General features: G+C 45.8%; 4 protein-coding genes across 4 annotated transcripts; 2 read left to right on the forward strand and 2 right to left on the reverse strand.

Annotated features, from left to right (window-relative positions):
* Positions 1-339: 339 nt before the first annotated feature.
* On the forward strand, positions 340-977 carry F4807DRAFT_458986 (uncharacterized protein; the record flags this gene model as incomplete). The annotated part of the gene is made up of 3 exons (XM_048001293.1): positions 340-552; positions 804-881; positions 936-977. The coding sequence occupies 3 exons, from the start codon at positions 340-342 to the stop codon at positions 975-977; spliced, it is 333 nt and encodes a 110-aa protein (XP_047855930.1).
* A 1,336-nt stretch (positions 978-2,313) lies between these two features.
* Positions 2,314-4,361, reverse strand: F4807DRAFT_37843 (glycosyltransferase family 69 protein). Its single transcript, XM_047995756.1, has 2 exons — positions 2,708-4,361; positions 2,314-2,655 (listed from the first exon to the last, which is right to left on the reverse strand). The coding sequence occupies exons 1-2, from the start codon at positions 4,260-4,262 to the stop codon at positions 2,459-2,461; spliced, it is 1,752 nt and encodes a 583-aa protein (XP_047855931.1). The 5' UTR covers positions 4,263-4,361; the 3' UTR covers positions 2,314-2,458.
* A 2,793-nt stretch (positions 4,362-7,154) lies between these two features.
* On the forward strand, positions 7,155-8,806 carry F4807DRAFT_451030 (uncharacterized protein; the record flags this gene model as incomplete). The annotated part of the gene is made up of 3 exons (XM_048000195.1): positions 7,155-7,211; positions 7,276-7,992; positions 8,039-8,806. The coding sequence occupies 3 exons, from the start codon at positions 7,155-7,157 to the stop codon at positions 8,804-8,806; spliced, it is 1,542 nt and encodes a 513-aa protein (XP_047855932.1).
* Positions 8,807-9,704: 898 nt separating this feature from the next.
* F4807DRAFT_466674 (uncharacterized protein) lies at positions 9,705-10,294 on the reverse strand (the record flags this gene model as incomplete). The annotated part of the gene is made up of 2 exons (XM_048002413.1): positions 9,705-10,160; positions 10,235-10,294. 2 exons carry the CDS (start codon positions 10,292-10,294, stop codon positions 9,705-9,707), a joined length of 516 nt encoding a protein of 171 aa, XP_047855933.1.
* Between the last annotated feature and the right edge of the window lie 2,160 nt (positions 10,295-12,454).

Raw genomic sequence — 12,454 nt, forward strand, 5'->3', positions numbered from 1 at the left:
TCCCCGTCGACTTCCCTTCTTTCTCTTCCTTTCACAACTTTTCCCCCTCCCATTCATCTTACAATTGTTTATTGAAGCTACGTAAACCATTTAACGAGTTTAATTACTACTTTATTACGCAAATTTTCACTATCGCGTTACCCTGCCCCCTAAAAGTCCTGTAAGCAGCCCAACCCAAATATCATCTTTTCTCTACCCGTTCTTCTTTCGGTCGCATTCCGTTTCGCACCCGCGTTTTAAACCACGCTATCCATCTCAGACCTTCATCTTAAATTCTACATCGTGTTCTAACATTTGATGTAGAATTTGCCAAACTTAAGCCCAAAGACATAACGCATAATGCCACGTGAAGGAACGCGATCTGCCACCGGCAACTCCAAGCCGCGCGTTTTCCAGACCATTGACACTGCGCCTGCTATCAAGCGCAGCACTAAACCCAAGGCGAAGAAGTCGCCCACCGCCACCAAGCCTCCGGCTAAGGTAAAGGCCGCGAAGCCTACTGGTGTAACCAAGAAGACAGCTGCGCCTAAGAAGGAAGGAGTCGCAACAAAGGTATACTAATACTTCAACTTCATTTTAATATACCTAGTACATCACATTGCCTTCAATATCAACACCCTGTCGCCTGTCTTCCTGGGCTCTTTTTAAAGCAATTTTAAAATACAAATTTGCCCTATCCCCGGTTCCCTCTTCCGCCCCTCTTATGCGTCTTCCCTCCTCTTTGTGACCAGTGTAGCAAGCTGTCTTATGCCAGTATCACTACATAACACATGACAACCCTTATATTCTAACAAGAAGCACAGGTTAAGGCTGCTGTCAAGAAAGCAGAAGAGAAAGTAGAGAAGCCTGAAAAGGCTGAGAAGGCTGAGAAAGCTAAGAAGGTGACTTGTTTCTTGTGGCATGTTGTTGATTCCTTATGCTGACTCATTTTGTAGCCTGCCCCCAAGGCCAAAACTGCTGCCGCTGCTGCCAAATAGACATGATATCGTCTGTCCTCAGTCTAGGTCCTGATCGCCAAATGATTCAGGCCACAGTATTTATGGCATGAAATGATTATCTATCGCACCTTGCCACCTGGATGTACCGTAGTCTTTAAACGAAAGACTCTAGACCGATCATTCTCCTACGACATCGAAATCAAGGATGCCATCCATGCTGTCTCAATCCCCTCGCATTATGCTAGCATTATGGTCATTCCTGTCTTGCACTTATACCTTGAAGTTTTCTCCTGTTCCTCTAACGGACTAACCTCCTGAACACCTTATGGCTTCGAAGCTACGACTGGGCAAACGTAAGCAGTTGACTTTCTTAATTTACTGAGGGCCAAGGATCAAGAGCTGGTGTAACAACAAGGAGCTGGCAGCAGTACGGTTTATATCTAGGCTGGTGAAGGATGTTGGTTTGTCGACGTAGGAGGCTATCAGATGGGTTAGCTCTAGGCCATGCGCCATGGTATATGGCACATAGAGGTGAGATGGGGGCAACCTGCCATAGTCTCGACAGATCCTGAAGGATTCTCCGAATCTACGTAGTTAATCTAACTGAATTCGCCTGAACCTGTTTTAAATCACATGGTTCCCGTGCCTTGTTTTATAACAGTGAGACAAGACGCCAGATGATTACTTTATGATTGAAATATGCATATTCTTACGAAATGAAAAGGCAAGAAAAAGAGGTCATGGCTGATTTTACTCTTCACTTTCAGAGAAGCACGCATTCTGATTTTCCTCAGTATACGACACCCTATCAGAGGAGTCCGCTCTAAAAGCTCGATGTTCTAAAGCTAGCATCCAAGCCCCTATTTTTTCTTCGCTACCCACGGTCGTGATCCATCCGCGATATTACGATCTCCGAGACTATAAAGACCCGGACTGGACTTCGCACCGGCTAACCTACCCGAGCATCTATCTTTCGAAATCTACAACGATGGCGCAAGTCACATACGGCGAGCAACGAAGAACATAGTACTTTACTGGTCATTAAAACTGATGTGTTATTCAGAACGTAGAATTCATCAACCCCTAAAACTTCGGCTCATCGGAATGGCCTACTATTCCCCATACAACTTATCAACACTTCCTTTCCTCCCTTCCTTCCGTGTGCGAGCCACACAATATTATTTCCCCAAAAACGCCAAACCCGCCCTCCGATTTCTAGGAGCAAATTAGCGAGTGGTGGTATAAATGTCCACCCTGGGTGATTCCGAAGGTCTGCTTCTACGGATAATGAGGCCCAAGATAGATGAGGGTATAGTTCGTAATGGTTTTGTCATGAATTGTGAATGTAGAATTGATGCCTTGAGAGCCACTGCTTCAAATGCTGACCAATAGTCATATCCTGAAGGATGTACCTAATCCAACTTAATACAATGTCCGCCGTGGCTTAATAATGGTGGGATGGAAACGTTTAGTTAGACACTGGGGGTATTCGTCAACAATATAGCTTAATGTGCTGAATATCATGAGAGGGATGGAAGTTGGTGCTGTTGTTGCTGCTTCTTTCGTGCTTTCTCGGCCTCCTCTCTAACTCTCCAGCTCACCATCGGATCCCACTTCTCGCCTGACCGTTGTACTTCTCCGTGTTCGGTCGGAAATCGTGTTACCTGGCCAGCAGGGATCTTGATATTTTCCCAGTTCTTGTCTCCGTCGCGCTCATCTGTGATTTGGTTAATAGCTGACCTTAGAACCAGATTATCAACTCAACATACCAAGTTTTATAACTTGCATTTCTCTAACGCCACAGAACATCCCGTTTCGACCCTGTCGCTGCACTAACTGCCAATGGCCAGTATTGCCTTCACCCATCCATATCTCCTCTGTGAAGGTCTCGCCCTCTTGGACCGTGCGATGTGGGTTGTAAGTGGGCAGTGACATGAACCACGAGATTATAGCATGTGGGATGGTAAATAGTCGTTCCCATCTCTTGACCCAAGGTAGCCAAGAAAGCGTCTTTTCTGTGTATGCGACTCGTACGTATGGATTCATATATATCCCCAATTCCTCTTCTCCGGCTTTTCTAGATACCTGGGCTACGTCGGCATGGAAAAGGCAGCACTCGCAGGCTTCGAAGAAGACCTCTGGTTCGTAACGAAATCGGACTGGAGAGGTGACGTTATGTGGCCTCGCAGGATCGATGACATAACTGCTAATGTCCTGGAAATGGGAGCTCGGTAAGGATTCGTTCATATTTTGCACATGTTTCGCCTGCATCGCCACCATACCACTCCAGCAAGCCTGAACGGGAACGGCATCTTTCTGACCAACCATGGCAGCCCGCGATACACCCTCGCCGACATTGAGGAAGACCGGCCAAAAGGGCATCCCAGCAGAATAACCTTCGTAATCACGGGTGACATATAAATCGTAGAATTTGAGCGGTGTCCAGAAATCGACAGCGCATGCCGACAAATAATGCGCACGCCCATCTGACTCGACATTGGTGCTGAAAAGCAGGTGCGCTGCTTCAATCGGATGAAAAGTTACGTCATTAAGGAACAAGATCTTATCATATTGCTCCGTCCCTATGCTGGGGTCGAAGCGGTCGAGAGGTCGCAGGGCCCGATTCCGCATTTCAGACAAGTAGGCTAGACGCTTCACTCGGGAGGTGTCGTCGGGAAGTTTGACTGTTGGAAAGTCCGTGATAGGCACATGTGGATCGTTGACGATGGCATTTTTGCACCTGAGCTGTCGTCTCAAGCTTTCAAGGGCGGTGGCGCCTTCTGGACCGCTATCGTTCTCGTATATACTTAGAAAAACGTTGTCATGTCCTAGTAGGTGAATGAGTTCCAACAAGCTCTCGCCCCAGAAACCATTCGCTAGGTGACCTTCCTTATCATATAAGGAAACGCTAATAAAGATCTTCTCGTTATGGAGGTTTGCACATCCCGGTGCTCGAAGAGGTCCCTGACACCTGGATTCTAGATCTCGAAAATGTTGAGGGAGTCGTGTGTATGACGGAGCAAAAATCGGCGTTCCTATTAATAGTATGCATATTACCCAAATAGTATATTTGAGCAAAACGGCAGCAAAACTTGCCGGGTGTCTCTTAACCTTCCTTCGAATGGTTCTCAATCGAGATAGGCACCATAGAAGTAACCGGCCGTCCCACGTTTGCGTAGACCATGTCGAGTCTTCTGGTCGTCCGGTCTCTATATCCTTGCCTGCATCTTCTCCGAGGAGGGCGGTAGAAGAGGAAGCCGAGGCCTGAGCCTCATCATCGTCTAAAAGGCTTAACCGTTTCTCTTGTGTTGTAGAGCCAGGCATTGAATGCGATCGAGCATTAAATCGAAAGGACGAAACTAATTAGGTAGACCCAACTCCGGTCCGTGTGCATGTAGCACAACTAAGGCTATTGTCTTTATGCCAGCTTGACCGCTAAGTCAAAAGTCGTGACACCCGCCTGACTTGTCGATGGTGGAACGGGTGCTAGGGTGAACGCCAGCCAAAGATCGCCACAAAGACGATGCTGCAACCAAGTTTTGTTAAATGCCCAAAACCATGCTACTTCGTCCCCTATATAGCGGTCTACAATCCTACCGAAAAGACTGGTGATGCTTTCTGCTTTCCATATACGATCGTTCGAAAAGAATCGCGACTATGCGTACGAAGGATAGAGAGAAGATGTAGAAATTGTCGAATCGTGTGATTAAATGGCGCTGAAATAGGAGGAACGCGATCGGACTGGGAGTCGAGGTCGACGAATTCTGCGGGCACGCGTGAGATTATTACTAGGATCGGGCGTGCCTATGATTTCTTGCGCGATGATTGCGCCTAATCTCGTAGTTGGTGGAGGATATTAATCAACGGTCAAAAGAGGATATAACATCAAAGACGAACAAAGAATACTTTTGAATATTTCAATGCTACAGTTTATGGCAATACATGTAGATGTTCGAGGTTGTTGCTTGAATTAGGGAGTTCGGGATTAGAAGTGGAACAAGGAGAAGGAGAATCGTGCACGGGGACCATTACATTGGGACAGTCTAGGATAACCTAAAAAAAGGGCTGTGCCGCAGTTATTACGTAGTGGGGATGCTGAGGCTTTGCCGTCCAGGCCGTCCTTGGCGGGCGAGGTACAGTTGTAGCTGCAGCTCTAAACCCTACCGTTTTAGCCTTAGCCAGGGCGTTGGCATTTCAGCTTATGATTCGCGGGGCTCCATAAGGTCGGTTTGGAAGCTGCGTAAGTCCTGAGGTGGGACGAACCCTTACTTGCACTTACTACACTTATGACTCGGAAAGGTGACTGCTACCCTACGTATTAGATGCACAACTGTACGCTATTGCCGTACAGATCCGTATCTTGGGGTCCTGATTGCATCCACGGATAGGGCCAGAATGTTTGGGTGACGCCTAGATTGAGCTTCCGTGACTCTAATTGGCTGTCACATGTGCGTATATGCCATTGTGTTAGTTACTTGGATACTTGGTAGATAGGGTGTGCTTTAGCGGCATTCGAATTCATTGGTGTCGGCACTTCAAGCTTGGTTTGCGTTTTCAATGTCACCATACCTACTTATACATTAAACTTGTATATCTAGATCTTTAACAAGCGAGATCTAATGCATTACGTTCTTTACAGCATCAATAGATATCAGCTGATAATACACCAAGTTCACGGGAATGGGCTGTAGAATCTCAATGTGTAAGATACCTAGGTACCTAATTAGTAAAATCATTCAGCCCAACAGAGCTGTCAGCCACAAGACCCATCTGCTGCAAATAACTCCATTGGCCAATCATTAGCTTATATGCAAGTTTGCATCATACATCAATAGTTCTAAGGGAAACATTAAGTTGTTAAAATTTCTAAACCTTCCAACTCATTTTGCAAAATCTACACATAATACTAGATCATGGTTCAAAGTTTAGGTAAACACGTTGTTGGAAGTTGGAACAATTATACGACCCTAGTCATTAGTGTGGGGGTTATAGATGTACCGGGATATCTCATGAATTTAATTTTCCCTTAGAGTTGGAGATCCAAATCTTTTGATCAACATTGAAAACTTGGGAAGCTCAATCTGCTGCAACAACAGTTTCGGCAAATGGCTCTTTCAATATCTCTTTGACCGCTTAGCTTTCATATCGCAAGGCGTTCTCTATATTGATTTAGAGGTGCGGAAAGCATCGGGTCGGACGTCTCAACACCGCATAGAACGTCGGATCCTTCATAATTCCAGAAGGATTTTACGATTATTTCGCTACTTTAGCTTAGCACAGCCATGCCAATATGGAGAAAACTGCCTTGGCGATCACACCTCGCGACTATTTACCTATCAAAGGACCTGTTTATTTGCAATAGAACAATAGTACGCAGGCAGCAGTAATGTGTCCCAACGGATTATGGACTCTTTGCGGCGAGTTTCCGATTCCTCTCCGCAGAAAGCATGCCAATGCCGGAGTCCTCTTAATCGCCCTGTCCGATTCGGTCTCTAGTACTGAAAGAGAAGCTCATCGTCTTCTAAAGCTCGGGTCATAGGTGGGTTAGGGTTCTAAAGGGTGGGTCTTACCTTAAATAAGATCTGGGGAGGCTAAACGTGAGTAGGGCCTTAATGAAAGGAGCTATATTCCGAGCCGTAGTTATCCGAATCGTGTTTACATTAAGTACTGATGTCGACAAGCTATTATTCAATGCTTCAATCCATTCCGTCGACGAAAATTACCTAGGTAGCGTGTATTGAAACGATGCTGATGGACATAAACTCGTCTCCATACATATTCTCAACGAAGCACGTGACTGTACGCAGGTCAACTGGCTGAAATAATGTCCGAACCAGCATCCCGGATACCGATTATTTCCCTATATTGTCGAGAATCGGGTTGACCGCGACACAATACGACCGTGGTCCGTTACAACAGTGCTACAGAAATGATCACTAAAGCATTTCATCATATGTACCTACCTATGTATGTAGGGCTGATGTCGCCGTAGAGTACAGCCACAAAAATGGGGGCCGTTCGGTGAAAATGGTATCGCATTTCCCAAATCGGGTATGATACTGCTATCTCCTGCCTTGGTACAGCAAGAATCGCTGAAAATGTAACTCTGGCAGCCCACCTCAACTCATTGGTATAAATTCCACATCTGTTCTGCAGACCGCACAGTACAACCCTTTTCGTACGCAAAGCTTTGCATCAGTTTCATGCGTGCCAAACATGGTGGGTGTCCCCAGATCAAAACGATGCGAACGCTGCAAGCGCATCAAGATCAAGGTAAGACTACCTCTAGGAGCCATCCTGCTAGACTGGCAGGTTAGCTAAATATGACGATGTATAGTGTGATGAAACTTGGCCAACATGTACACCTTGTCTACGAGCCAAGACACTTTGCTCGGGCCCTCCGAACTTGACCAAATTCATCAACAATGGCCGTCACACTCCTGTCGCCGAAGAATCAAGCGAATCAGAGACCATGGTGCATTTTGTGACGTCGGGGAAAGGGGTTAAAAACTTGAAGAGTATCCGTCACCAAGGTTTACCGAATGGTGCTCAACTGGGTCATTTTCGTCTGTCCGCGGATGAACCGCGAAAAAACCTAACGACCGTAGCCGATCGTGTAGCTGCTCGTTTCGTCGGATACCTTACCCATGAGCGCGCTGCGTGGGATATGCTAGCTTCAGCCGGTTACAATAGACATCTTCCAGTCCGGTTAAGCGAGAGTGCTGCATTGCGGGACAGTGTAGCTCTTGTGTGCTCCACCTGGTCCAACTCCCGGCGAAACGTGCCACCAGACCAAATAGTTGACCCGAACCTTTATGGAAAGGCGTTGCGAAGCCTACAGCGCTCTCTCGAAGATCAGCAATTGCAGTTGCGCTGCGAAACTCTCGCCGCAGCGACTCTTCTAGAACGGGTTGAGCTTATATTCGATACCCATCGTCCCTATCAGCGGACACGCCATTCCTTTGGAATAAGTAGTCTCATGTCAGCTCGGGGACCACCAAATCCCAATGATGAACTAGACATGCATCTAGCACTTGAAAATCATGCGTCGATGGTGAGTGTTCCTATTCTTCCTCTAGTGGCTCAACTAAGGGTTGAAGATATCTCACTGGCTTGTTCATGGGGGCGAGAACTTCTATCTCACGCCAACGTGGGCGGAGGTAATTCAGCCAATGAAGTCAAAGCTAGAAAAGTCTGTCCCAGCTGAGCGGTTGCCTTGTTACACGCTAGGGTACTACTATGGCTTTTGGCCAGGCCTCGTTCACGAATTCCGGCGCATTACTAACCATCCTAATGAATCCTTAAAGCAAGAGCTAGCGATGAATTTCCGAGACCGCGTTGCAACCCTGGAGTCGAAAGTCATAGACATTGGCGAATCCATGATTGAGAGGGCTCTCCTTACAGGTCGAATGCTGGAGCAACTGGACCCTGAAACTCCTATCGGTAAGAAATTCTGTTTTGAAAGCATCGACTTGCTGTCGTCTGTTATATCATATGGGATGATTCGCACTGTCTTCAATCGATTGCAATCTCAGGTGAACGATTTACTAGGGGAGCTCGACTTTCTCCTAGAAGCAGACCACCGAAACACTTGCAGATTAACCTGGATGTGTATCCCGTTTATTTTAGGGTTAGGAATGGCACCCTCTATGATGTTCGCTACGTCGATATTCTTGGCGTATGAAGGAGCAAATGAAGTTGAAAAGGAGTACCTCCTAGACGTTATTATGAAAATGGCCGCGTATAACGGGAGGTATCCTGAGGACAGGTCGGCAATAGAGCATATCATGTCGAACACAGCAAAAGCTCTGACAGGCCGCGATGTTTTCGCTCCATCTATTCAAGCCGCCGCAAAGGGCGAAGAGTGAGATGAGGTGGCAATTAGACGATTCAAATATTGTGAACAAATGCATTGCCAAGAAAATTCCCGAGGCACAGTGATTAATCAGGGAAGCAACGGCTGTATCTAGTGTGTGTACGCTTAAGGGGGTATTGTATTGTCCCCTCTCATCCTCTTATTGTGAGCCACTTAACGGATGGTTCAGGCCACTACGTCGGTCGATAGTCACTACACACGCCCAAGAATCCGGATAATCCAGTCTGTTCATTGGTCCGAAGACATCCATATGACATTGGACATGATAATTAACTCTAGTGGTTTCATTAGCCTCTCTTCAGACTTCTCGGAAATTTTAGGATGATAAAACTAGGTACCTATCTAAGAACTCCTAAGTAAGAAAGTTCAATTATTAATAGTAGTTCTTAATACCTGCAGTCGATAACAATGGACCTTTATTCGTTCAGCCAATCAGTCCTGATCCATCCTCATCACTCCCCTTAACGTATTCTCGCGTAACAGTTCTGGAGGGTTCTTGCGAGATGATCCCATGAGGGCCTTGATATGGCTTATATCAAGCGTAAATATCCGTCGCGACTGAGGTCTCAACTTTTTGGACCTAGACTTGCCTATTCCCAAAATTGTCGGCAGACGGGGCACCCAAAATCTTAAGTCAATTACAAACTTGAGATAATACACCTGTTGTAAGATTACAGGTAGGGACTTGCGCATACCGACTATCAAGGACTCCTGAGGTTGCGAAAGAAAAATCTAAAACTCTATAATACTAAACAATTTTCTAGAAACTGCCTAGGTAAAATATATAATTGCCGACAACGCAGCGTTGAATGAGAAAATCAGGTTAACAGTACGTGATACACCTTAGCTTCAGCATAACATTCCACAGATAACCCTCTCGCCCTTTACCCTCAAAGGCCGTAGAAAGCGACAGGAACAGCCGCAATAGCCACGACCATACCAAGCATTGCATTGTTCGCCTCTCCAGCACCCGTCTTCGTAGAACCGGAAGAGGAGGACGAGGAGCCGGAGCCTGAATCAGAGCTTGAGTCAGAGCTAGCGGTGCTTGAGGCGGAAGAGGCTGTGGGAGTGGAAGTACCAGAACTAGTAGCGGTCGACGAGGACGAGGACGAAGTACCGGAGAGCGCGTCCTGAACCTTCTGGTCGTAGTCAGGATCCGTAGTCTCGACCTTGGCCTTGCAGGAGCTGGTGCTGCCGTCGCCACAGAGACCGATTCCCTTGCAGCTGCTGTTGCTGTCCATGACGCAGCATACGGTGTCGTTGTCGCCGCTGACGATGGCGAAGCCGGGGCAGCATTTGTTGTTTGCGATTAGCTGCTGGCCTGAGGGGCATGGGCCATTGATGGACTGGATAATTGGTGTGTTAGTTCCGCAGTTGAGTTGTATTGATATATTCTTCTTCTGCTATTATAATTACTTACGGCAGCTTGGGCGATGGACGCCCCGAGAGCGAGGAAGACGGTTCTTGTAATAGCAACCATTCTGAATTGAATTGGAGACAGATAAATGGTGATATTAATTAATCGATGAGAATGAAGGTGAAGTGTGTGGTCGAATTATGGTATTTTAATACTGGTCAAAGCCGGTGTTAAGCTAATGCGGTTGTGTGAGTCTGGTCTATTTACATCATGATCAGAGGATGGACCTCATTATATACTCATTCTCTACATCAAATCTATGGTTTCGATTATGAAGGCTCGCTTATACGAGTTCCTGATACGACTAGAAGCTCACGCTCATTCTTACCTTAGATAGGGCGAATTGTCGCATGAGCTGCGGTGCAGGAGCGTCTCATTAATTTGCTCCTGAAAATAGCTTCCAACAGATGTTCAGATTTTCCTACATGCCTAGGTCGGCTATACCCAGATGATAGGAGGCCTGGTCTATCGACCGCTTTCGATTTCCCGAAAAGGAAAGAATATCAGCATTGATGTGGACGCTGACCATGCGGTAAGTGGCGGTGCGGCTGAATCAACGACGGCTGTATGACAGATCTGGAGGCGGATATGCTACTGATGATTAGGCTGGAGCCATATTGAAACGTTTCTTATTTTATTAAATTAGCTTGCTACCTACGCGTGGAAATGATGTTAACCCATTTAGAGGCATGTTGCGACTGTAATCAGGCAGGCGGTATAGGTGTGGTCTGCGCGTGCTGGAATTCCTTTTCTCTTTAAACTTTTCATTGGTCCCTCGGATTATCTCTCGAAGGAGTGTGTTCGTATTTGTGTTACGATTCAAAATTCTAGTAGAGTTCTGGAGCTTTTCTTGATATAATGCATTATATACCTACCTACGCATGCACCCCTGATCAAGCTGCGATGTATGCATTTCGAAATTTGGAAAACATGCGAATGTGAAATTAATTGGGTATATTTAAAAACTCAGTCTTGGTCGAAGCACTTACACTTAAACTCGGTAGGAAATTCTAATAATACATTTAACATGTTCGTGATAGATCTGTCTAGGTTACCTTTTAGTACCCTTACATCGTAAAATAACTTCGTATTGAACGCGATTGGTCAGTCTCCTTGAATCGCTCAAAAGATAGAAGCATCTTGTTGTTATCCTCATGATCTTCGCCCACCCCCAGATTCTTGGCCTTGCAGGAGTCAAGGGTTAAGTGGAACTTCTTGTTCTTGGCTATTGTATTTAAACGACATCCATGGATGCGGCTGATTAATCTTGCTAGGTTAGTAGTCTGGCCCTTATACAAGTACACCTTCTGGATACAAATCTTATAAGGCTATGTGCGATTATATTGAATAGTTAGTATGCAAAATTTCTTTAGATCCATCGGTGAGAATACTTGTATAGAGAATTGAGGCCTCTGAGGAATCATGAAGACATGGATGAGAAGATAGGTTAATCATTCCAACAATGTTTCTTTCCGCGAGAGAACTAAGCGAAAAATGACACATAACTCTGAAAGACCCATCCCAGGGTCTGCTGATCGGCTAGGTAGCCACTGCGCCGCCCGCTACTGGGTATTTCTTTGCCGCTCTTCCAAGAACTCGAGACAATTGCAATTGCAGGGGAATTGTTCGAGCTGGAATGACGCAGTGTCTGTACCTAATCATCAACCGACCACATTATTTTCTGAAGATCGATGATAATTGCAGTTCATAGATATCTGTGGTTTTATTTTACTATTTAGGCTACAGATGGACCGGCTATTTGTATGGATAGGTACGTGACCGTCGTTATAAAGCGACGGTACGGTTGGCATTAGCCACTCATCTGAACAATCTCCATTCCAACATTTTCTAAACTGTCTATTACAAGTAGCGTGTGTGAATGGTCATGTATTAAATGAAATATCTACTCTATAAGGGGAACCTAGCAGCATCACCAATTCTAGTACGAAATAGCCCCTGGATGTAAGTACTATTAAGGCTCAGCCCTACAAATCCGCTCGGTCGAGTTATACATGTGATGGGTCAGGTTTATCTCATATTCTAGTAAGTATAATTAGCAGCTCTAGAACTCGTCATGGGTGTATCTTCGGAGATAAACTATACCTTAGGAGTTAGTACATACCTATATGATAGTTTTCCTCCCAAGTGTTTCGCTATCGTGAAGCCTTTGCTGTGTCTTTCCATACGATCTTCGCTAACCGGATTTAAACTTATTCGAGATCT

The sequence above is a fragment of the Annulohypoxylon truncatum genome (genome assembly GCF_022578515.1).
Source record: "Annulohypoxylon truncatum strain CBS 140777 unplaced genomic scaffold F4807scaffold_10, whole genome shotgun sequence".
Lineage (NCBI taxonomy): Eukaryota > Fungi > Ascomycota > Sordariomycetes > Xylariales > Hypoxylaceae > Annulohypoxylon > Annulohypoxylon truncatum.

Excerpts from the sequence above, each read along its gene's own strand:
- F4807DRAFT_37843 (XM_047995756.1), bottom strand. The coding sequence starts at position 4,262 with ATGCCTGGCTCTACAACACAAGAGAAACGGTTAAGCCTTTTAGACGAT. Across the intron at positions 2,656-2,707 it reads AATGCAAGTTATAAAACTTG|ATGAGCGCGACGGAGACAAG; the intron begins GTATGTTGAGTT and ends ACCAAATCACAG.